Source organism: Bos indicus, chromosome 10 (assembly GCF_029378745.1).
Source record: "Bos indicus isolate NIAB-ARS_2022 breed Sahiwal x Tharparkar chromosome 10, NIAB-ARS_B.indTharparkar_mat_pri_1.0, whole genome shotgun sequence".
NCBI classification, from domain to species: Eukaryota; Metazoa; Chordata; class Mammalia; order Artiodactyla; family Bovidae; genus Bos; species Bos indicus.
Window position 1 is genome coordinate 70557855 of NC_091769.1, and position 26725 is coordinate 70584579.

General features: G+C 38.2%; 1 protein-coding gene across 19 annotated transcripts in view; it reads left to right on the forward strand.

The window, feature by feature from the left end:
* Positions 1–26725, forward strand: part of KIAA0586 (KIAA0586 ortholog) — a 166106-nt gene that overhangs the window by 55183 nt on the left and 84198 nt on the right. For 17 of the 19 annotated variants that reach the window (XR_011568932.1, XR_002181628.2, XR_011568930.1 and 14 more), the window contains 6 exons: positions 1852–2051; positions 9665–9824; positions 10236–10455; positions 11220–11473; positions 12608–12684; positions 22977–23111. Coding sequence is in view for 15 of the 19 variants with exons in the window: in XM_070797669.1 (XP_070653770.1) it covers positions 1852–2051; positions 9665–9824; positions 10236–10455; positions 11220–11473; positions 12608–12684; positions 22977–23111 (1046 nt within the window). In the remaining 4 variants the exon portion in view is untranslated. The remainder of the gene's footprint in view (positions 1–1851; positions 2052–9664; positions 9825–10235; positions 10456–11219; positions 11474–12607; positions 12685–22976; positions 23112–26725) is intronic. The other 2 variants (XM_070797663.1, XM_070797664.1) reach the window with 1 other exon arrangement.

Below are 26725 nucleotides of genomic sequence, written 5' to 3' on the forward strand. Positions count from 1 at the left end.
TCTTTGCAACCCCATGAATCGCAGCACACCAGGCCTCCCTGTCCATCACCAACTCCCGGAGTTCACCCAGCCTCATGTCCATAGAGTCAGTGATGCCATCCAGCCATCTCATCCTCTCTCGTCCCCTTTTCCTCCTGCCCCCAATCCCTCCCAGTATCAGAGTCTTTTCCAATGAGTCAACTCTTTGCATGAGGTAGCCAAAGTACTGGAGTTTCAGCTTTAGCATCAGTCCTTCCAAAGAAATCCCAGGGCTGATCTCCTTCAGAATGGACTGGTTGCATCTCCTTGCAGTCCAAGGGACTCTCAAGAGTCTTCTCCAACACCACAGTTCAAAAGCATCAATTCTTCGGCACTCAGCCTTCTTCACAGTCCAACTCTCACATCCATACATGAGCACAGGAAAAACCATAGCCTTGACTAGACGGACCTTTGTTGGCAAAGTAATGTCTCTGCTTTTGAATATGCTGTCTAGGTTGGTCATAACTTTCCTTCCAAGGAGTAAGCGTCTTTTAATTTCATGGCTGCAGTCACCATCTGCAGTGATTTTGGAGCCCCCCAAAATAAAGTCTGACACTGTTTCCACTGTTTCCCCATCTATTTCCCATGAAGTGATGGGACCGGATGCCATAATCTTCGTTTTCTGAATGTTGAGCTTTAAGCCAACTTTTTCACTCTCCTCTTTCACTTTCATCAAGAGGCTTTTTAGTTCCTCTTCACTTTCTGCCATAAGGATGCTGTCATCTGCATATCTGAGGTTATTGATATTTCTCCCGGCAATCTTGATTCCAGCTTGTGCTTCTTCCAGTCTAGCGTTTCTCATGAAGTACTCTGCATATAAGTTAAATAAGCAGGGTGACAATATACAGCCTTGACATACTCCTTTTCCTATTTGTAACCACTCTTTTGTTCCATGTCCAGTTCTAACTGTTGCTTCCTGACCTGCATACAGGTTTCTCAAGAGGCAGGTCAGGTGGTCTGGTATTCCCATCTCTTTCAGAATTTTCCACAGTTTATTGTGATCCACACAGTCAAAGGCTTTGGCATAGTCAATAAAACAGAAATGGATGTTTTTCTGGAACTCTCTTGCTTTTTCCATGATCCAGCAAATGCTGCCATAGTTGTACTAATTAAGGAGTATTACTCTTTGAGAGGTCATATTTCCATCAAGTTGTATTGATCACTGTTTACATGTTTTCCACACAGAGCTTTAGCGATATAGTCACTTTAAGCCTAATAAAGTCTCTTTAGGACGTTTTACTGACATCCTATATTCATACAAGTGAAAATTACAACCCATTTGGAAAATTAATATACCTATAGAGCTGCTGACAAGCCCCTAAACTATGTTAAAAGTTTGAGGAGGATTATCTGTAGTGTTAGTAATGGATATATCTGAAACTAGAGAAGGAAGTAAGGTTTGTCTTCATTTTCATGAAGAAGCTGCCATTTTTCTAAATATCTCCCTATCGCCCTTGTGTTTTGTCAGGATCCATCACAGGGTTTTCCTGATCCCCTTCTCTTGGAAATGTAGATTTTTTTTTCAGATGAAAACCTTTAAAGTGGCTGCAAATCCTTTTTAATCACTAAATTTTGTAGTGGTAGGGAAGAGGCCATATAAGTAAGTTTTCATTCGAATGTTTTCTTCCCCTGTTTAGTTTCTCTAGAGACAATGTTCATTATGTGAGTTTCCATCTTATTGTCTTGCATAATAAGTAGATTTTGTATTTTCATTTAATTCCTCGTTACACCATCTCATACACATATGTTCACATCTCTAAAATTATAAGAATTAAGACTTAGAATGCAAGCATGTTTTTTTCACACTTATTCTAAAGTTCTGTCATTTTTTAGTGGAAGGAACAAGCAGTGGTGCGCTCCAGCTTTTTGTCGATGCTGGGGTTCCTGTGAATTCAGACATGATCAGGCATATTGTAAATGAAGCTCTTGCTGAGACCATTGCTGTCATGCTAGGTGACAGAGAAGCAAAGAAGCCAGATCCTGTTGTTACAGGTGTTTCTGGGGATGTTTCAACAAGTGAAACACACTTGCCGGTAGGTATGACTCTTTTTCATGACTTGAAGTCCTGGGCAATTTTTAATACCTTTGTTAAAGAACAGTAAAACGGACAGATTTTAAATTGGGTCAAAAGATCATAGTTTGTGGTGGAGATTGATTTATTGTAGCTATGATTACAATAAAAATTACCCTTGTATTTTATTTTAAAAACTCTAAAATCTTAGAAAGTATAATACAGTGAACACCTGTGTATGCTTTATCTACATTTACCAATTGACAACATTCTGACACCTTTTCTTTGTCTTTGTATGTTGTGCATCGTATATTCTGTTTTTTTGGCTGCATTGGGTCTTCACTGCAACACATGCACTTCTCTTGTTGTGGAGCATGGGCTCTAGAGCCCATGGACTCAGCAGTTGCGATGTGCTGGCTCTCGAGTTGTGGTGCACAGGCTTATTTCCCCACAGCATGTGGGATCTTAGGTCCTCAACCAAGTATTGAACGTTCGTCCCCTTGGAAGGTGAATTCTTAACCACTGGACCACCAAGGATGTCCCTATATATTCTTTAAAAGTCATTTGACAGTTGTAGATATCATGATACTTTACTTCTAAAAGCATCAGCAGTATGTCCTAAGAATAAGATTCTTTATTACATATCCAAAATACCATTATTATGCCCCCCCAGTTTAACACGAATGTGTTAATACTATATAATATAGAGTCCATATTTGAATTCCTTCAGTTGTTCCAAAAGTATCCTTATAGCTTTTTTCTTTTTAAGTTCAAGATATAGCTAACAATCACATGCATTGCTTTTGGTTCTTACATAAACTGATATTTTTAATCTTTAAAAAAAAAATATATATTTTAAGCATTTCTGTTGTTGTTTAATCAAACTTTCTATGTTAAATAGAGTTTCTAATCTATTATAGTAAGATGGAATTATACAAAACCACTCCTGGTGGGCAGGGAGGAGAGGAAGTATCCAGGTAGGAAAGTGGGAGGTGCAAACTATTGGGTTTAAGATAGGCTCAAGAATGCATTGTTCATTACCATTCATTACCATGTGGTAAAATGGGTAGCCAGTGGGAATTTGCTGTATGACGAAGGCACTCAAAGCTGGTGCTTTGTGACAACCTACAAGGGTGGGACAGGGAAGGAGAGGGGAGAGAGGTTCAAGAGGGAGGGGACATATGTATACCTATGGCCAACTCATATTAGTGTATGGCAGAAACCATCACAATATTGTAAAATAATCCTTTAATTAAAAATTTAAAAAATTAATAAAAGGATGTATTGTACAACACAGGGAATATAGTCAGTATTTTGTAGTAACTGTAAATGGACTGCAACCTTTAAGAATTGTATAAAATTTTTTTTTAAACCAAAAAAAAGAAATTATGCAAAACCAGAATGTACTCTGTATTACCAACTCTTTAAAACTTCATAGTCAATTCTGATCCTGTAGATAATATAGACATCATTTTATATTGGTGAAACATTTAAACTGACTCATTTAAAGTATAAACATAAAGTTACATATTTGAATTTTATGGAAATCCATGTCAGGTAATTGGTATAGTGTTATTAGTTTGCCAGAGATTTGATACATAGTTTTGTTCCATGCTTTACTTATTAACTCATCAGTACTGTATGTAGTACAGATGTTGCCAGGGTTATGATTCTGCCTATACTAATTAATTTTGTCTTCTGTCCATATATTGCATATATTTTTATGAGGGTAATTTAATGAAAAAACATAGAAAAATCAGTATAAATCGGAAATATATGTAATTGTTAAGAGCATGAACTTTGGAGCTGGGAAGATCTGAATTTGAACCCTCAGTTCTGTTACTTTAGTTTTGAGATCTACTTTATACTAGAGATAAAATTTTAGAGTTTAAATAATGACAGCTTTACCAAAATCTGCTTTATGAATATTAAAGTGGCCAAGTTCTCTTCTCCCATTGCCATATTGTCCCTTATCTTAAGAATTGTCATGACTTCTTTTGCCTTTTAATCTTTTATAAATATTTTAAATTCTTTTTCAAATACTATAAAATATTTTGCTGGGATTTGTGTGAGAATTAATTCAGTTTTGGTTGGTTTAATTTGGGAAGAATTGACATCTTTATGATACAGTATCTTGTTGAGCCATAATACAAGATTTTGTGGAAGATTCAATGAAATGATGTATGAAAGAACTAACCTAGTTAAATACTCAATAACTAATTGTTTATCATTATTATCATTATTACCCATTACCAAGACTAGTAGAATATCTTTAAGTTTCTCATGATGATGAGTCAGTAGCGTTATATTTGAAAACAGCACTCTTATGCTATTGGCTTATGCAGTTAAGAAGAATAAAACATATGGTGTATTTCTTTCACTTAAAAAACAAAGCTAAGAATATGCAAAATGTTAAGCAATGCTATGGATTTTTTTTCTTTTTTCTGCATCACATGGCTTACGGGATCTTAGTTCCTCAATCAGAAATCAAATCCGGGCCCCACAGTAAAAGCACCAAGTTCTAACCAATGGATAGCCAGGGAATTCCCACTGTGATAGAATTATTAATATGATTCACGATTTTTAAATTATATATCAATTTGCAACTCAAAATACACAATGAAGACCAATTACCCCGCTATAAAAGTATGTTTTAGAAAGGGAAAAGACAAATAGAAAAATACAGAAAAGACATGTCTAGACAGTTCACAAAGCAAAATGAAATACAAAGCAAAAGGTGGTTAGTCTCACTGATAGTAAAAAAAATAAAAAAAAAATCATAAATCATTGAAATTTCATTTTTACATATCATATTGGAAAAACTCGAAGTCTGATTAATGCCATTGTTCAGCAAACCTTTGGGAAGCATAAATTCTCATACCTTCTGGTGTTAGTGTAAAATGACACTCGTTAAAAGGAAATTTGGCAATATGTATTCAAATTAAGAATTCTGTTAGCCCATTAATCAAGCAGTCCCACCTCTGAGAATTTATTCCGTATGTCAGTCAGTCAGTCAGTCAGTTCAGTTGCTCAGTCGTGTCCGACTCATATGCTTCCCCAGAATTCTCCACCCAACTCTGAAAAACACACAAGGCTTTCTGTATTCTGGTTTTTAAATCTCATGACATAGTTCAGTTCAGTTCAGCTACTCAGTTGTGTCCAACTCTTTGTGACCCCATGAATCACAGCACGCCAGGCCTCCCTGTCCATCACCAAGTCCTGGAGTTCACCCAAACTATTGTGCATTGAGTCGGTGATACCATCCAGCCATCTCATCCTCTGTCATCCCTTCCTCCTCCTGCCCCCAATGCCTCCCAGCATCAGGGTCTTTCCAGTGAGTCAACTCTTCTCATGAGGTGGCCAAAGTATTGGAGTTTCAGCCTTAGCATCAGTCCTTCCAATGAACACCCAGGACTTATTTCCGTTAGGATGGACTGGTTGGATCTCCTTGCAGTCCAAGGGACTCTCAAGAATCTTCTCCAACACCACAGTTCAAAAGCATCAATTCTTCGGTGCTCAGCTTTCTTCACAGTCCAACTCTCATATCCATACATGACCACTGGAAAAACCATAGCCTAGACTAGACGGACCTTTGTTGGCAAAGTAATGTCTCTGCTTTTGAATATGTTATCTAGGTTGGTCATAACTTTCCTTCCAAGGAGTAAGCATCTTTTAATTTCATGGCTGCAGTCACCATCTGCAGTGATGTTGGAGCCCCCCCAAAAATAAAGTCTGACACTGTTTCCACTGTTTCCCCATCTATTTCCCATGAAGTGATGGGACCGAATGCCATGATCTTCGTTTTCTGAATGTTGAGCTTTAAGCCAACTTTTTCACTCTCCTCTTTCACTTTCATCAAGAGGCTTTTGAGTTCCTCTTCACTTTCTGCCATAAAGGTGGTGTCATCTGCATATCTGAGGTTATTGATAATTCTCCCAGCAATCTTGATTCCAGCTTGTGCTTCTTCCAGCCCAGCGTTACTCATGCTGTACTCTGCATATAAGTTAAATAAGCAGGGTGACAATATACAGCCTTGACATACTCCTTTTCCTATTTGGAACCAGTCTGTTGTTCCATGTCCAGTTCTAACTGTTGCTTCCTGACGTTGCATATAGGTTTCTCGAGAGGCAGGTCAGGTGGTCTGGTACTCCCATCTCTTTCAAAATTTTCCACAGTTTTTTTTTTTTTTTTTTTGTGATCCACACAGTCAAAGGCTTTGGCATAGTCAATAAAACAGAAATATATGTTTATCTGGAACTCTCTTGTTTTTCTGATGATCCATCGGTTGTTGGCAATTTGATCTCTGGTTCCTCTGCCTTTTCTAAAACCAGCTTGAACATCAGGAAGTTCACGGTTCACATATTGCTGAAGCCTGGCTTGGAGAATTTTGAGCATTACTTTACTAGCATGTGAGCTGAGTGCAATTGTGTGGTAGTTTGAGCATTCTTTGGCATTGCCTTTCTTTGGGATTGGAATGAAAATAGACCCTTTCCAGTCCTGTGGCCACTGCTGAGTTTTCCAAATTTGCTAGTGTATTGAGTGCAGCACTTTTACAGCATCATCTTTCAGGATTTGAAATAGCTCCACTGGAATTCCATCACCTCCACTAGCTTTGTTCGTAGTGATGCTTTCTAAGGCCCACTTGACTTCACATTCCAGAATGTCTGGCTCTAGGTGAGTGATCACACCATTGTGATTATCTTGGTTGTGAAGATCTTTTTTGTACAGTTCTCCTGTGTATTCTTGCCACCTCTTCTTAATATCTTCTGCTTCTATTAGGTCCATACCATTTCTGTCCTTTATCGAGCCCATGTTTGCATAAAATGTTCCCTTGGTATCTGTTATTTTCTTGAAGATATCACTAGTCTTTGCTATTCTGTTGTTTTCCTCTGTTTCTTTGCATTGATCTCTGAGGAAGGCTTTCTTATCTCTCCTTGCTATCCAAAAAAAATACCCAGTTGTGGATGTGATTGGTGATAGAAGCAAGGTCCAGTGCTGTTAAGAGCAATACTGCGTAGGAATCTGGACTGTTAGGTCCATGAATCTAGGCAAATTGGAAGTGGTCAAACAGGAGATGGCAAGAGTGAACGTCAACATTCTAGGAATCAGCGAACTAAAATGGACTGGAATGGGTGAATTCAATTCAGATGATCATTATATCTACTACTGTGGGCAGGAATCCTTTAGAAGAAATGGAGTAGCCATCATGGTCAACAAAAGAGTCCGAAATGCAGTACTGTGATGCAATCTCAAAAATGGCAGTATGATCTCTGTTCGTTTCAAAGGCAAACCATTCAATATCACAGTAATCCAAGCCTATGCCCCAACCAGTAACGCTGAAGAAGCTGAAGTTGAATGGTTCTATGAAGACCTACAAGACCTTTTAGAACTAACACCCCAAAAAGATGTCCTTTTTATTATAGAGGACTGGAATGCAAAAGTAGAAAGTCAAGAAACACCTGGAGTAACAGGCAAATGTGGCCTTGGAATATGGAATGAAGCAGGGCAAAGGCTAATAGTATTTTGCCAAGAGAATGCACTGGTCATAGCAAAAACCCTCTTCCGACAACACAAGAGAAGACTTTACACATGGACATCACCAGATGGTCAACACCGAAATCAGATTGATTATATTCTTTGCAGCCAAAGATTTAGAAGCTCTATACAGTCAGCAAAAACAAGACTGGGAGCTGACTGTGACTCAGATCATGAATTCCTTATTGCCAAAATCAGACTTAAATTGAAGAAAGTAGGGAAAACCACTAGACCATTCAGATATGACCTAAATCAAATCCCTTATGATTATACAGTGGAAGTGAATAATAGATTTAAGGGACTAGATCTTATAGACAGAGTGCCTCATGAACTGGAGGGAGGTTCATGACGTTGTACAGGAGACAGGGATCAAGACCATCCCCATGGAAAAGAAATGCAAAAAAGCAAAATGGCTGTCTGGGGAAGCCCTTACAAATAGCTGTGAAAAGAAGAGAAACAAAAAGCAAAGGAGAAAAGGAAAGATATTCCATATGTACATATATGAAATAACTTGGGCTTCCTTGGTGGCTCAATGGTAAAGCATCTGCCTGCAGTACAGGAGACATGGAGACACAGGTTTGATCCCTGGGTTGGAAAGATCCCCTGGAGAAGAAAACGGCAAGCCACTCCAGTGATCTTGCCCAGAAAATACCATGGACAGAGGACCCTGGAGGAGCCCAGTTCATGAGGTCAGAGTCAGACAGGAGTGAGCGACTAAACAACAAGAACATGAAATGACTCAAGTCTAAAATTAGACTCAAAAGCTAAAATTAGAACTACCATATGACCCAGCAGTTTCACTTTTGGGCATATATTCAAAAAAAACCAAAAATACTAATTTGAAAAGATACATGCACCCCAGTATTCACAGCAGTATTATTTATAATTGCCAAGCTATGGGAATAACCTAAGTGTCTGTCAACAGATGAATGGATAAACATGTGTTTTATATGTACAATGGAATACTGTTCAGGCATTCAGGAATAAAAAAGAACAAAGTTGCCATTTCCAGCAGCATGGATGGACCTAGAGATTATCATACTGAGTGAGGTCAGAAAGAGAAAGACAAATATCCTGTGATGTGATTTCTATGTGGAATCTAAAAAGATGATGCAAATGAACTTATAAACAGAGGACTTACAAATATAGAAAACAAACTTATGGTTACCAAAGAGGAAAGGTAGAGAAGGGCAAATTAGGAGTTTCAGATTAGCAGATATAAGCTACTGTATATAAAATAGATAAACAAGGACCTCTTGTATAGCATGAAGAGCTATATTGAGTATCTTGCAATAACCTATAATGGAAAAGAATCTGAAAAAGGTTTTTTATAAGGCAAAAAAATCTGAATCACTTTTCTGTATACCTTAAACTAACACAATATTGTAAATCACCTACATTTTAATTAAATTTTTTAAAGTGGGACTATAGCCAATATTTTGTAATAACTGTAAATCTAGTGTGACCTATAAAAATTATATAAAAATTTTAAAAATTCTAGATATAAAAAATGACAAGATTGTATCTGGTAATTCTGTCGATGGGAACTAGTTAGATAGGACATGGATAGGAAAGGAGACTTAATTTTCACTAACATCTTTTTGGATTTTGAATTATTTGAATTACCTAATTAACAAATTGATTTAAAAATTTTTGCTTTTTCCTTCTCTAATACTTTTCATTTCTACATTGTCTTCATTTCATTTCCCCCTACTTCTTCTTATCCTTCCATTGCTTTTCATAAGCTCTGTTCTTTTGTACTAAAAGGTTGATTTTTGATATTGTATTAATTAGTTAAAATGCTTTCTTTCTGTTATTTGGTTTACCTAGCTTGTGTGTGGGTTTGATCTTCAGCTGTTTTCCTCTCTGTATTAGATAAGGGGGCCTTAGATTTCTTGGGAGCCTAATTCTGAGGTAGAGCTGTTTGAATTGTCTGAGGCTTCCTCAGACTAGTCCTGAAACAAATAGCTAGAAATTAGAGGACTCCATTTTTCACCCTCCATCCATTTAAATTTTATGCAACTCTGAATAAGATCATTTTATTTTTCAAATTACCCTTATTTGGGAATTATAAGCACTACTTATCTTGTTTTATTTTAGGCAAGAGTGTGTACCCCTTTGGCTACCCCACAGCCAACTCCTCCTCGTTCGCCTTCATCACCTCCTAAGGAGCACGTGTTGGTAAAAACTCCAGATTCTTCTCCCAGTGTTTCAGATCACGATGTTGCTTTTCCCATGAAAGAAATATTGGCTGAAGAAGGTAGAAACTTTATTTCTATAACTCAGTTTTAATTTTTGCAACTATCATGGTTTGTTGTATTAGAGTCTTTGTAGACTAGTATACACATAGCTATTGCTGATTAAGTTTTAGAAAATAACTTTTGCTGGAAGGGAAACTAAGGATTTGGTTGCCACTTTTTAAAGTATATGATCTGGTAGACATTTAGGTTGTTTTAAGTTCACGGTAATGTTGAAACTGAAGTCTTTTCAAGGTTATTTTTTTGTACTTTACTAAACTAATTTGGGAATTTTCCCATTAAGGGCCTTAATTATTATTATTAATTATTGTTGCCATCATTTGTATGCCAAAATATTAAGGGCTATCTGAAACAACATATCTTGCCTTCCTGTAGACTTCATATTGACTCTTTCTTTTTAAAACAACCTTTAGGAGATGATGTACCTGCCATCACACTTGTTAATACCCCAGCAGTCACCCCAGTGACTACACCTCCCCCTGCAGCAGCTCTTACCCCAACTTTGTCAGAGACTTCAATTGATAAATTGAAGATGTCAAGCCCAGAGCTTCCCAAGCCATGGAGTGATGGAGACCTGCCACTGGAAGAAGAGAATCCCAACTCTCTTCAAGAAGAGCTTCACCCAAGAGCCATGTAAATGATAATATATTCACCTTTAGCAACTATACATTTTACCTTAAGTTGACTTAGATGACCTATTGAAAACATCAGAAATGATAAATAAGGTTTATAATTCATGAGCTAATCTATAGTAGGAAGAAGTTTCATAAATTTCAAGTTTTTACCAAATTTATTCCTTCAGTTCTCTTTTTTCAAACAGAATTTTTGGGAAATAGGTTAAATTTGAGGGAGAATCAGATTAATTTTGGGGGAAAACAGATTAAAATAAAGATATCTATAATACTGTTAATAAAATAGAATATGATTTTTCCCCAATGTGAATCTTCATTTACTATGATAAGTTAAGTATTACCATGTATTACCATGCATTACCATGCATTACATTACCATGTATCCTCATGTAAGCTTTATTTTAGGGATGGCAGAACTTTCAAGATGGTCTTGAAAGTTCTAATCAAGAGATTAAAACATGAAGATGATTTTGGAAAAATAGATCTTGTTGGTTAATTATAGTAGTACAGATTATGTTAATATAGAAATATGTTTAAAGGAGACAGTATTTTTTCATCCATTTTTTTCGTATTATTTGGTTATACTGTGTGGCCTGAGGGATCTTAGTTCTCTGACCAGGGATCAAACATTTTCCCCCTGCAGTGGAAACATGGTGTCTTAACCACTAGATTGCCTGGGAAATCCCTATATCTATTTTCTTATATAACAATGAATATAGGCTTTCACTAACCTGATAAATTCAAACCATGTCTCTTTCTTCTTAGTGTAATGTCTGTGGCCAAGGATGAAGAACCTGAGAGCGAGGACTTCCCTGCTCAGCTTGCCCCTCCAAAGCCAGTTGCCCTTATGCCACTTCCTGCTGGCATCAAGGCTCCTTCCCCCATACAGATGCCAAGTTCAGATTCCTCCACTGTGGAGAGTACCTTGAGTGTTACTGCCACTGAATCGGAAACCTTAGATAGACCCATTTCTGAAGGAGAGATCTTATTTAACTGTGGTCTCAAAGTGGCTCCTAAGAGTAAGTTAGCTTGTATCAATTGATTTCACTGGTTAAATTATGATCCTTCCTAAGTAATACTTTTCTGTGTGAAATGTTTTTACTTAGTTTGTAAGATTTAACATAGTATAGTAGAAAGAATATGGACTCTGCAAGTTAACTTTTCTAAACCTTAACCTTAGACTCTAAAATCTCCCTCATAAATTCTACCTTCCAGAAGTATCACTCTTAAAAGTTTGGGGTATACTTTCCAGTCTTTTTTTAAATATGCATATATAGGTACCTAAATACATCTGTATGTTACCTTTAAAAATAGGGTCATATTATACATACTGTTATGAAACCTGAATTTTTTTAACCTTAAATACACTGTGGACATTTTCCTGTATTAATACATATAGTCCTACCTCTTTTTTTCAGTGACTGGCCATTTAGATTGTTTAGATTGATCTAGTGGTGCCCTAATGGTGGGCGTTTTCAGTGTTTTTATACCATACATAGCTCTCTGCTGAGTATCCTTGAACGTGTATCATATATCTAATATATAACTGATAGCTTCCTTATAATATGTGCCTAGAAGTGAAATTGCTGAGTCAGAGTAGGCACCTTTAAAATAGCAATACATTGCCAACATGCACTCCAGAAAGTTAAATCAGTTTTTAATTGTATCAATAGTATATAGGAGTATTTTCTCTTTTTCAGTTTCATAGTTCCAGTTGATATTTATAGCTCTTTTAAATTTCTGACAAGCTGGTAAGTGAAGCAAACATCTCACTCATCTTTGTTATAAAACATACTTTTTAAAGAACTGGTGAGATTGAACGTGCATGCATGCTAAGTCTCTTCAGTCTCATCCGACTCTTTGACCCTATGGACTGTTAGCCCTCCAGGCTCCTCTGTCCATGGGATTCTCCAGGCAAGAATACTGGAGTGGGTTGTCATGTCCTCTTCTGGGGATCTTCCTGACCCAGGGATCAAACCTATGTCTCTTATGTCTCCTGCATTGGCAGGCGGGTTTTAGCTTGTGAATTATGATTTATGAACTTTGTCAGTATTTTTATTGTGTAAGTTTAAGGGTAATGTTTTACAACTTTATCGTGAGATTATTTACTAAATTTGTTTCTTGTTTCTAAATTTTTGCATTTTAATTTCTAGTTTTAGGAGATGAAGGACTGTATCTGGCAAACCTAAATGATAGCTTATCCAGTACTTTGCAAGATGCCCTCGAAATGGTAAGAAATGATTCACTTCACTTTGAATTCTGACATAAAAGATATCCCGATGAACTTGCTGCAACTGATCAGGGTTTTTCCTCAAATATTTGAGTTATAGTCATAAAATTCAACAAAGGAATTTAAAGTTTCTTATACATCTTATTATCATATCTATATATTTCATTATTGTAATTATAAAAATAGAAAATTATAATAGAAGATTGTAATGAATAGAAAATTGTTGTTAACCCCTGTGGCTCCAGTAGTTGAAACATGCAATTAATGTAATTAGATAATGAAAATCTCAGTGTACATTGTCATGTGGAGATATTGTAAATGCCTTTATAATATTGCAGGCAGGACCTTCAGTGTTGAAACCAGCTCTCTTATATTTGTTATTTTTCCCTAACCATGATTATAATTCTTTATGCTAAAAAAATAACTGAATTTAGTTAGTTTTAAAAGAATTACTGAAATAGGACCCAGGGGCACTAACTCTTCTTAGTTATTATTTAGCTTTATAGACAAAAAATAGGCATTTAAAAATGTATTTTTACATAGAATATATATATTATATAATGTAAATATATATATTATATAATGTAAATACCACACAGAAATTATAATAGGAATTTTCTTTTGAAAACTGTTAAGGAATAGAAATCTTTACTTTTTATGTTTTCAAACAACCTAAGTGAGGAAGGGTTGTTGTGCTCAATTTTCATCTACATTTATCCATGTGTGTGTGTATGTGTGTTAGTTACTCAGTGTGTCTGACTCTTTTCAACCCCGTGGACTACATGCTGGGCTCCTCTGTCCATGGAATTCTTCAGGCAAGAATCCTGGAGTGGGTAGCCAGTCTGTTCTCCCGGGGATCTTTGCTGACCCAGAGAATAAACCTGGGTTTGCTGCATTGCTGGCAGATTCTTTACTTTCTGAGCCACTGGTGAAGCCCACATTTATCCATAGTCTTTGCTAAGCATTGCTAATACTATTGCTTTTAAAACTTAGTTGATAATTTTTGACATATGTATATGTCTGTAAGCCATTATCACAGTTAATGAAATAAACATACTCATCATCCATCACTCCCAAAAGTTTCCTCAGGCCCTTTCATTATCCCTCCTTCTCATCTCTCATCATTCTTCTCATCCAATTTATCTCTCCCACCAACCACTGATTCACTTTCTGTAACTATAGATTAGTTTGCATTATCTAGATTTATATAAAAGGAATCACATGGCATGTATTCTTTTTTTGCGTGTGATTGCTTTAACTCAGCATAATTATTTTGAGATTTATCTGGGTTATAGCTTGTATCATAGTTCATTCCTTTTTATTGCTGAGTAGTGCTCTATTGTCGGAGAAGGCAATGGCACCCCACTCCAGTACTCTTGCCTGGAAAATCCCATAGACGGAGCAGCCTGGTGGGCTGCAGTCCATGGGGTCGATAAGAGTCCGACACGACTGAGTGACTTCACTTTCTCTTTTCACGTTCATGCATTGGAGAAGGAAATGGCAACCCACTCCAGTGTTCTTGCCTGGAGAATCCCAGGGACGGGGGAGCCTGGTGGGCTGCCATCTATGGGGTCGCACAGAGTTGGACACGACTGAGGCGACTTAGCAGCAGCAGCAGTGCTCTATTGTATGGATGTACCACTGTTTGTCTGTTCACCTGTTGATGGACATTTGGATTTATTCCAGTTTGAGACTATTACAAATAAAGCTGCTGTGAACACTTGTGTGCAAGTCTTTGTATGGACATAGATGCTTTAATTTCTCTTTGACAAATAGCTAGGGGAGGAATGGATGGATAATGTGGTAGTTATATGTTAATCTTTCAGTTCAGTCACTTAGTCGTGTTCGACTCTTTGCGACCCCATGGACTGCACCCCCTGTTCATCACCAACTCCCGGAGCCTACTCAAACTCATGTACATCACATCGGTGATGCCATCCAATGATCTCAACCTCTGTTGTCCCTTTCTCCCGCCTTTGATCTTTGCCAGCATCAGGGTCTTTTCCAATGAGTCAGTTCTTGGCATCAGGTGGCCAAAGTATTAGAGCTTCCACTTCAGCATCAGTCCTTCTAATGAATATTCAGGACTGATTTCCCTTAGAATGGACTGGTTTAATCTCCCTGCAGTCCAAGGGACTCTCAAGAGTCTTCTCCAACACCACAGCATCAATTCTTCGGTGCTCAGCTTTCTTTATAGTCCAACTCTCACACCCATACATAACCACTGGAAAAACCATAGCTTTGACTATATGGACCTTTGTTGGTAAAGTAATGTCTCTGCTTTTTAATATACTTTTGGTCGTAGCTTTTCTTCTGAGGAGCAAGCATCTTTTAATTTCATGGCTGCAGTCACCATCTGCAGTGATTTGGAGCCCCAAAAAATAAAGTCTCTCACTGCTTCCATTGTTTCCCCATCTGTTTGCCATAAAGTGATGGGACTGAATGCCATGATCTGAGTTTTCTGAATGTTGAGTTTTAAGCCAACTTTTTCATCTCCTCTTTCACTTTCATCAAGAGACTCTTTAGTTCTTCTTCGCTTTCTGGCTTAAGGGTAGTGTCATCTGCATATCTGAGGCTATTGATATTTCTCCCGGCAATCTTGATTCCAGCTTGTGCCTTATCCAGCCCAGCATTTCACCTGATGTACTCTGCATATAAGTTAAATAAGCATGGTGACAATATACAGCCTTGATGTACTTCTTTCCCAACATTGAACCAGTCTGTTGGTCCATGTCCAGTTCTAACTGTTGCTTCTTGACCTGCATACAGATTTCTCAAGAGGCAGGTCAGGTGATCTGTTATTCCCATCTCTTGAAGAATTTTCCACAGTTTGTTGTGATCCACACAGTCAAAGGCTTTGGTGTAGTCAATAAAACAGAAATAGATGTTTATCTGGAACTTTCTCGCTTTTTTGATGATCCAGCGGATGTTGGCAATTTGAGCCCTGGTTCCTCTGCCTTTTCTAAATCTAGCCTGAACATCTGGAAGTTCACGATTCATGTACTGTTGAAGCTTTGCTTGGAGAATTTTGAGCATTACTCTGCTAGCATGTGAGATGAGTGTAATTGTGTGGTAATTTGAACATTCTTTGGCATTGCCTTTCTTTGGGATTGAAATGAAAACTAACCTTTTCCAGTCCTATGGCCACTGCTAAGTTTTCCAAATTTGCTGGCATATTGAGTGCAGCTCTTTAACAGGATCATCTTTTAGTATTTGTAATAGCTTAACTGGAATTCTATCACCTCCAAGCTTTGTTCGTAGTAATGTTTTCTAAGGCCCACTTGATATTGCATTCCAGGATGTCTGGCTCTAGGTGAGTGATCACACCATTGTGGTTATCTGGGTCATGAAGATCTTTTATGTACAGTTCTTCTGTGTATTCTTGCCACCTCTTCTTAATATCTTCTGCTTCTGTTAGGTCCATACCATTTCTGTCCTTTACTGTGCCCATCTTTGCATGAAATATTCCCTTGGTATCTCTAATTTTCTTGAAGAGATCTCTAGTCTTTGCTATTCTGTTGTTTTCCTCTATTTCTTTGCATTGATTGCTGAGGAAGGCTTTCTTATCTCTTCTTGATATATTTTGGAACTCTGCATTCAAATGGGTATATCTTTATTTTCTCCTTTGCCTTTTGTTTCTTTTCTTTTTACAGCTATTTGTAAGGCCTCCTCAGACAACCATTTTGCCTTTTTCACTTCTTTTCCTTGGGGATGGTCTTGATCACTGCCTCCTGTACAGTGTCACAAACTTCCGTCCATAGTTCTTTAGGCACTCTGTCTATCAGATCTAATCCCTATTAGTCACTTCCACTGTATAATCATAAGGGATTTGATTTAGGTCATACCTGAATGGTCTAGTGGTTTTCCTTACTTTCTTCAGTTTCAGTCTGATTTTGGCAATAAGGAGTCATGGTCTGAGCCACAGTCAGTTCCCAGTCTTGTTTTTGCTTACTGTATAGAGCTTCTCGGTCTTTGGCTACAAAGAATATAATCAGTCTGATTTCAGTATTGATCATCTGGTGATGTCCATGTGTAGAGTCTTCTCTTATGTTGTTGGAAGAGGGTGTTTGCCATGACCAATGTGTTCTCTTGGCAAAAGTCAAAGTCTGTTAGCCTTTGACCTGCTTCCTTTTGTATTCCAAGGCCAAATTTGCCTGTTACTCCAGGTAGCTCTTGACTTCCTACTTTTTCATTCCAGTCCCCTATAATGAAGAAGACATCTTTTTTGGGTGTTAGTTCTGGAAGTTCTCATAGGTCTTCATAGAACTGTTCAATTTCAGCTTCTTTAGCATTACTGGTCAGGGCATAGACTTGGATTACTGTGATGTTGAATGGTTTGCCTTGGAAACGAACAGAGATCATTCTGTCATTTTTGAGATTGCACCCAAGTACTGCATTTTGGACTCTTGTTGAGTATGATGGCTACTCCATTTCTTCTAAGGGATTCTTGCCCATAGTAGTAGATATAATGGTTATCTGAGCTAAGGTCACCCATTCCAGTCCATTTTAGTTCACGGATTCCTAAAATGTTGATCTTCACTCTTGCCATCTCCTGTTTGACCACTTCCAATTTGCCTAGATTCATGGACCTGACATTCCAGGTTCCTATGCAGTATTGCTCTTTATAGCATCGGACTTTATTTCCATCACCTGTTACATCCACGACTGAGTGTTGTTTTTGCTTTGGCTCTGTCTCTTCATTCTTTCTGGAGTTATTTCTCCCCTTTTTTCCAGTAGCATATTGGGCACCTACCAACCTGGGGAGTCCATCTTTCAGTGTCATAACCTTTTTGCCTTTTCATACTGTTCATGGAGTTCTCAAGGCAAGAATACTGAAGTGTTAATCTTTAAGAAGAGTTTTTTTTAAGTTATCTGCCAAAATCTTGTGTAGACCTTTTCCTTCTATGTTTTATATTTTTATATTGCTATAAATATGTTTTATATTACTGAGTAATATAAAATATACTGAGTTATGTTTTATATTGCATAATATGCTTATATTTATATTTAACTGAGTAATATGTTTTTTATTTACATTCATATTTAACTGAATAATATGTTTTATATTACTGAGCTTCTCTAATACCTCAGATGATAAAGAATCGTCCTGCAATGTAGGAGACCCTGGTTTGATCCCTGGGTTGGAAAGATCTCCTGGAGAAGGGAATGGTAACCCACTCCAGTGTTCTTGGCTGGAGAATCCCATGGACAGAGAAGCTTGGTGGGTTACAGTCTGTGGGATTGCGAAGAGTCAGACACTACACTTTCTTTGACTTTTATATTACTATAAATATTTCTGAGCATTGCTCAGGAAATGGCTAAGTACTCAGAGATGGTTTTATCCTTTTGCTTCTTGCTTTTATGGTTTTTTAGGCAAAACCACAGTGGTACTCAATCTAGGGCTACTTATCCCCATTGTGGAGAGAAGACTCTTCTATGTACTCCACTCAGTGCCTCAATATTGAGGTTTTCCAGCGTGGCCAGTGGAAACAACCATTGTCCTTTGTTATATATGATGTTATTTAACATCAGTTCAGTTCAGTTCAGTCGCTCAGTCATGTCTGACTCTTTGCAACCCCGAGTCACAGCACGCCAGGCCTCGCTGTCCATCACCAACTCCCGGAGTTCACTCAAGCTCATGTCCATCGAATCAGTGATGCCATTCAGCCATCTCATCGTCTGTCATCCCCTGCTCCATCAGGGGTCTTTTCCAATGAGTCAACTCTTCCCATGAGGTGGCCAAAGTATTGGAGTTTCAGCTTCAGCATCAGTCCTTCCAGTGAACACCCAGGACTGATTTCCTTTAGAATGAACTGGTTGTATCTCCTTGCAGTCCAAGGGACTCTCAAGAGTCTTCTCCAACACCACCATTCAAAAGCATCAATTCTTCAGCACTCAGCTTTCTTCACAGTCCAACTCTCACATCCATACATGACCACTGGAAAAACCATGGCCTTGACTAGACGGACCTTTGTTGGCTAAGTAATGTCTCTGCTTTTCAATATGCTATCTAGGTTGGTCATAACTTTCCTTCCAAGGAGTAAGCGTCTTTTAATTTCATGGCTGCAATCACCATCTGCAGTGATTTTGGAGCCCCCCCAAAAATAAAGTCTGACACTGTTTCCACTGTTTCCCCATCTATTTCCCATGAAGTGATGGGACCAGGTGCCATGATCTTCGTTTTCTGAATGTTGAGCTTTAGGCCAACTTTTTCACTCTCCTCTTTCACTTTCATCAAGAGGCTTTTTGGTTCCTCTTCACTTTCTGCCATAAAGGTGGTGTCATCTGCATATCTGAGGTTATTGATATTTCTCCCGGCAACCTTGATTCCAGCTTGTGCTTCTTCAAGCCCAGCGTTTCTCATGATGTGTTCTGCATATAAGTAAAATAAGTAGGGTGACAATATACAGCCTTGACGAACTCCTTTTCCTATTTGGAACCAGTCTGTTCCATGTCCAGTTCTAACTGTTGCTTCCTGACCTGCATACAGGTTTCTCAAGAGGAAGGTCAGGTGGTCTGGTATTCCCATCTCTTGCAGAATTTTCCACAGTTTATTGTGATCCACACAATCAAAGGCTTTGGCATAGTCAATAAAGCAGAAATAGATGTTTTCCTGGAACTCTCTTGCTTTTCTGATGATCCAGCAGATGTTGGTAATTTGATCTCTGGTTCCTCTGCCTTTTCTAAAACCAGCTTGAACATCTGGAAGTTTGCAGTTCACGTATTGCTGAAGCCTGGCTTGGAGAATTTTGAGCATTACTTTACTAGCGTGTGAGATGAGCGCAATTGTGCGGTAGTTTGAGCATTCTTTGGCATTGCCTTTCTTTGGGATTGGAATGAAAACTGACCTTTTCCAGTCCCGTGGGCACGGCTGAGTTTTCCAAATTTGCTGGCATACTGAGTGCAGCACTTTCACAGCATCATCTTTTAGGATATTAAATAGCTCAACTGGAATTCCATCACCTCCACTAGCTTTGTTCGTGTGATGCTTTCTAAGGCTCACTTGACTTCACATTACAGGATGTCTGGCTCTAGGTGAGTGATCACACCATCGTGATTATCTGGGTCATGAAGATCTTTTTTGTACAGTTCTTCTGTGTATTCTTGCCACCTCTTCTTAATATCTTCTGCTTCTATTAGGTCCATACCATTTCTGTCCTTTATCGAGCCCATCTTTGCATGAAATGTTCTCTTGGTATCTCTAATTTTCTTGAAGAGATCTCTAGTCTTTGCTATTCTGTTGTTTTCCTCTATGTCTTTGCACTGATCGCTGAGGAAGGCTTTCTTATTTCTCCTAGCTAGGCTTTGGATCTCTGCATTCAGATGCTTATATCTTTCCTTTTCTCCTTTGCTTTTCGCTTCTCTTCTTTTCACAGCTATTTGTAAGGCCTTCCCAGACAGCCATTTTGCTTTTTTGCATTTCTTTTCCATGGTGACGGTCTCGATCCCTGTCTGCTGTACAATATGACGAACCTCCATTCATAGTTCATCAGGCACTCTATCAGATCTAGTCCCTTAAATCTATTTCTCACTTCCACTTCATAATCATACGGGATTTGATTTAGGTCATACCTGTATTTAACATCAGACACTGTTATATCCAATCCCTTCTCAGATACTTGTTCCTGCAGTCTCATGTAGTTACCTCAGATGCCTCTGCTGATCAGTAATCAGCTTAATACTCAAGGGAATCATCTGCTGTTCTCCAGAGTTCTGTCTCTGCAGCTTTCACTTTTCTAGCAGCCTGTCTTCGGAGAAGGCTATGGCATCCCACTCCAGTACTCTTGCCTGGAAAATCCCATGGACGGAGGAGCATGGTGGGCTGCAGTCCATGGGGTCACACAGAGTCGGACACGACTGAAGCGACTTAGCAGCAGCAGGAGCAGCAGCAGCCTGTCTTAGGAACTCTAGCTGTCTTGGCCTTCCTGGAGTTTTAGCTCCATCTTTTCAGCTCAGGCTCCTGTGCCACAGTCTGGAAGCCTATAAGCTGTAAGCTAGAGCAGTCATAGGCTTCTTCTGATTTGTTTCCCATTTCTCAGGGATCATTGTTTTTTGTTAACTGATGCTCCATGTTTTGAAATGCATTTTTTCACATACTTTGTCCATGTTTTAAGCAATGTGTCTGGTCTTTATTACTCCATCTTGAATGGAAGTAGAAGGCTAGTTACATTAATCTTTTCATTTGTATCATTGTATATGATCATGATGAAACAGAAGGAGATTGGTATACTTTTGAAACATCATGTTCTTCTATCCCATTACAATCATAATGCTAGAAATTTCTTTAAAGCAACCCATTCAAGTGATGTAAAGTAGGACTGTATATTAAATTCACCAGTGGAGCTTTTAAAAATGTGTGTCTTTGGCCTCACCCTCTGATATGTGGATTCAGTAGATCATAAGGGTTATGTGGTATGCATGTATGTGTGTGGGCGGTTAGAAAACCTCTATATTTAAAAAAAGCATCTTAAAGGATGATATGCATCCTTTGTTAAAAATATGTTAGTACTTGTTTTACTTCGAGTTGAAGGAGGTTAAATCACTTATTTGTGTCACATAGCTATATAGTCACAGATTTTTATGTGGATACATAATACTTTTGCCTTTCATTTTAAGCTATCAACTTAAGCTGTGTGTACTAAGTCGCTTTAGTCATGTCCAAATCTTTGCGACCCCGTGGACTGTAGCCAACCAGGCTCCTCCATCCATGGAATTTTCCAGGCAAGAATACTGGAGTGGGTTGCCATTTTCTTCTCCAGGGGATCTTTCCAACCCAGGGATTGAATCTTGGTCTCTTACATTGCAGGCAGACTCTTTCCCATCTGAGCCACCAGGGAAACCTGATGTTAAGTTTTGTCAAGCTAAGAACTGTAAATTTTGAGTTCTAATAGGGGCTGTATGAATTCTAAAGCTTGAGTTGCAAGGGGCTGGTGTTTGTCAAGTCCAACAAACAAAAAATGAAAGATGCCATATAGCATCTTTACACTATTAAAGACACAGGAATGAAAGATGCCTAATCTGGAGATTCATATGTTCAAAATGTGTTAAAACAATTTTCTCTACTATATGTGGGAGTATGAAGTAATGAAGGAGCATTTTGATAAGATATTAATAGGGCAGTTACTTTTCCAACAGTAATTATTATGAGTAATTGGTTGAGTCTATTCTGAAGAGAGTGGAAGTCACTTTTATAAAAATAATACCAGGGGGAAGACTAAAGGAGAAGTCTTTGTTTTCAGAGAAGCATTAAACTAATATTTGGCCTACTTCATATTGTCATTATGGCATTTTTATCCCTTCTTAGAACTGTATCTTGGTGCCAAAGCATGTTTAAGTTTGTTCAAAGTAAATTGCTGACCTGAACCAGGACTTAATTATAACATCTTTCTTTTTCTGCATTTAAAACTAATTAACTTCAACATTTTTACTAAGCCTAAAATCAGATATGCTACAAAGTTATGATAGAATCACATGCAGAAATACAATCTTGAAAAGCTGAGACTAATTTTGAAGTTATGAATCAGTAGGTATTTACCTATGTACACCTGGGGGATAAAGACTTGTGCTCCAGAGTTAATAAACTTTATTTCATTAAACATATGATACTTAGGTAAAATTACTATTAATGGAATCTAAAGTCATGTTAATACTGGTATTTACAAGGAATCCAGTTTTCTGGCTCTGTGGCCTACATTTGGGGAACTGGTCTATTTTGAGGTGCCAAGAAGTCTAAGCTGGGTCTTCCTGCTCCCTCAAAAGCACTGGAGGTGAGCACAAAGGCACAGGGACAGTCAAAGGCCTGTAGGTGCCTCAGCATATTTCCGTAGGTTTTCATTTCTGCCTGTGGTCCGGGTTGCACCACTGCAGTGGTGCTTCACCCCCATTGCCACGTTGGGGCACAGCTTTGTGTGCCGCATCCACAGGAAGCAGGAAAATGTGTGAGAAGAAACTTGACGATCCTGAATAAAGTGTTTATGAATCATTGTCACTCAGTCTCATGGGACAGCAGGTTTAATTTTCATCTTTTATAGTAAATCTCCAATTCAAATGTAACCAAATTATTTTGTACTGATGATTATATTTGAGGCAAACACAAAAGATTTTTAGTATAGTTGAATAGAAATGAGATCTAAATGATAGTAAAGAGTCCATTTTCTTTGTGTAAAGTGCCAATATGATCATATTCATAATGACTTAAGTTTTATGAATCATGAATTATTAATATGAAAAATGGGATTGTTTGGGGGATTAATTTTTGTTTTTTGATTGTATTATCTTTGTATTTTATTTAGGAAGATGATCCTCCCAGCGAAGGACAAGTGATTAGGATGCCCCATAAAAAAGTTCATGCCGATGCAGTTCTTTCTCTTCTTGCTAAACAAAACCCGAAATCATTAGTTTCACAGCAAGCCGTATATCATTCAGAGGTACTTTTTAACTTTAATTATTTTTTCTGTTAGATCTAAATACAAGAATAAGATAACAAAGATATTCATAATTTTAGTTAAAGCATGCTAATTGCTGCTGCTGCTAAGTCGCTTCAGTGGTGTCCGACTCTGTGCGACCCCATAGACGGCAACCCACCAGACTTTGCCGTCCCTGGGATTCTCCAGGCAAGAACACTGGGAGTGGGTTGCCATTGCCTTCTCCATTGTGTGAAAGTGAAAAGTGAAAGTGAAGTGGCTCAGTCATGTCCGACTCTTAGCAACCCCATGGACTGCAGCCTACCAGGCTCCTCTGCCCATGGGATTTTCCAAGCAAGAGTACTGGAGTGGCTTGCCATTGCCTTCTCCAAAGCATGCTAGTACTTCAGCTTATTCAGGGATCAGCCTTGTAGTAACTTTAACCTGAAACCATAGAGTTATGATTTTTTTTACAACTGAAAGGAATTTAGGCCATCAGTTCTAAACTTCATATTCTACAGATGAAACAAGCTGAAGCCCTTTTAAATGATTTGTGGGGATCAGTCGTTTGTTCGTTCTTTCTGCAGCCATTTACTGAGTATCTACAATATGCCAGACACAGCATCGGAAAAGATATAAAGATGTTGAGGCAGGATCCCTACTTTTAAGCAGCTTACAGTCCTGTAGGGAAAAAAGAGCTTAAACAATTACTCTACCATGCAGTAACTGATCAAATAACTAGAGAAGTAGATTGAACCAGATAATCGTTAAGAGCCTTGTAGGGTAAGGCCATTGGAGTCCCTTAAGATATTGTGAGCAAGGGAGTCACAAGTTAAGATATTTAAGAAGGCATCAGGAGCCATGGACAAGTGACGGAAAGATGGAGGTCTGTCATAACACCATTGGAGTAGTCCAGACTGAGAACATGAACAAAGGCAGTTAAATAGAAATGGAAAGGAGAGAGATTTAAACTTGAGTACGGAATTGGCAGTAATTGGTCACTGATTAAGAGAAGTTGTGCTTGTGTAGTTGTGGACTTTGAAATGCAGAGAGAACAGTGCCAGGTTGTGTGAGGAAGATACTGAATTTGATTTGAAACATTAAGGTGCTTAAGGAAGTGCCAGGTGGAAAGGTACAGTGTGGTCACTCAGGCTGGTTAATGATAGAGGTGGGACTTGGATTCTTGATTCTGTTTAGTATTCTTTCTGTTGTGTTTGGTTGTGCTTGAACAGGTGAGAAACTATCTTTAAATGAACTGGAGATCCGAACTCTGTATATCATCCAAGGAGATGGCTAGCTTTATTGTCTATTAATTTTTATTCTTAAAGATTTAAATGCTTAGGAAAGATAGAGGAAAAAAGATATGGAACTTAGAAATAGGAAAAAAATGTAAATTTAACTTATTCCTTCTTGTTGAAAAACAACTAATTTTTCTGCAACTTATTTAGGTATTGATTAAAAATTGATTTCACTGGAAAGATATTATTTGTAATTGCTGCTACTGAGTTTGAGAAAGTACTCTTGTAACTCTAGAAACCAAGCTGCTTAGTATAGAGACCAGAAGTCTGAGAGAGAAGGAGAGAGAAAATGAGACACACAAATGGAACAAAAAATAGTAGAAAATAGCAGAAATGTCAGTGTAATTTAAAAATTCTGCTAACTTAATCCCTGTTTCCTTCTTTTTGGAAATCAGTAATATTGTTTAGCCTTCTCCAGCGGCTCAGTGGTAAAGAGTTCACCTACACTGCAGGTTGGATCCCTGGGTTGGGAAAATGCTTGAGAGAAAGGAATTGGCAACCCACTCCAGTATTCTTGCCTGGGAAATCCCATGGACAAAGAGTCTAGGAGGCTATAGTCTGTGGGGTCACAAAAGAGTTGGACACAACTGGACAGCTAAGCGCCGCCACCACCACCAATACTGGTCCATTTATTCCTTCTGTTCTCAGACTTTTGCATCTTTTTAATGCTGGGAAATTTATTTCTACTACTTTTTCAGTTTTTTTCTTCCTCTCATCTTTTTCCCTCTCTGGCTAAAACTTATTTCCAGATATTAATACTTCTGCTTCTGTTTGTGTCTTAGATTTTCTATCTCTTCATTCTTTTTTACTCTGTTCTTGGAGAATTCTTCAATCTGATCTGCCAACCACTAATTTGTTCTTTAGCCTACTGTTTATCTGACTTCTATATTATTCATACTGGATATTCTCACTTGTGTCTTTTTTTAATGATCTTTTGCTCCACATTGTTAGTATTTTCTTTATTCCTTTTGTATGTGTATATGTGTATATGGTTAATGTTTTTCACTTTTTTTTTTTTTTTTTAACATTTACTCCTTGAATAATTTGTTTCTTTTGTTATGTGAACTCATGTTCTGGGGCCAGGGTGGGGGCAGTACGATAAGCTCTTCTGTCTGAGAATTAGTGTTGGGTATGGCAGAAAGTGAAGAGGAACTAAATAGCCTCTTGATGAAAGTGAAAGTGGAGAGTGAAAAAGTTGGCTTAAAGCTCAACATTCAGAAAACGAAAGATCATGGCATCTGGTCCCATCACTTCATGGGAAATAGATGGGGAAACAGTGGAAACAGTGTCAGACTTTATTTTGGGGGGCTCCAAAATCACTGCAGATGGTGACTGCAGCTATGAAATTAAAAGACGCTTACACACCTTGGAAGGGAAGTTATGACCCTAGATAGCATGTTCAAAAGCAAAGACATTACTTTGCCAACAAAGGTCCGTCTAGCCGAAAAAGCAAGAGAGTTCCAGAAAAGCATCTATTTCTGCTTTATTGACTATGCCAAAGCATTTGACTATGTGGATCACAATAAACTGTGGAAAATTCTGAAAGAGATGGGAATACCAGACCACCTGATCTGCCTCTTGAGAAATTTGTATGCAGGTCAGGAAGCAACAGTTAGAACTGGACATGGAACAACAGACTGGTTTCAAATAGAAAAAGGAGTTCGTCAAGGCTGTGTATTGTCACCCTGTTTATTTAACTTATATGCAGAGTACATCATGAGAAACGCTGGACTGGAAGAAACACAAGCTGGAATCAAGATTGCTGGGAGAAATATCAATCACCTTAGATATGCAGATGACACCACCCTTATGGCAGAAAGTGAAGAGGAACTAAAAAGCCACTTGATGAAAGTGAAAGTGGAGAGTGAAAAAGTTGGCTTAAAGCTCAACATTCAGAAAACGAAGATCATGGCATCCGGTCCCATCACTTCATGGGAAATAGATGGGGAAACAGTGGAAACAGTGTCAGACTTTATTTTTTTGGGCTCCAAAATCACTGCAGATGGTGACTGCAGCCATGAAATTAAAAGACACTTACTCCTTGCAAGGAAAGTTATAACCAACCTAGATAGCATATTCAAAAGCAGAGACATTACTTTGCCAACAAAGGTTCATCTAGTCAAGGCTATGGTTTTTCCTGGGGTCGTGTATGGATATGAGAGTTGGACTGTGAAGAAGGTTGAGCACCGAAGAATTGATGCTTTTGAACTGTGGTGTTGGAGAAGACTCTTGAGAGTCCCTTGCACTGCAAGGAGATACAACCAGTCCATTCTGAAGAAGATCAGCCCTGGGATTTCTTTGGAAGGAATGATGCTGAAGCTGAAACTCCAGTACTTTGGC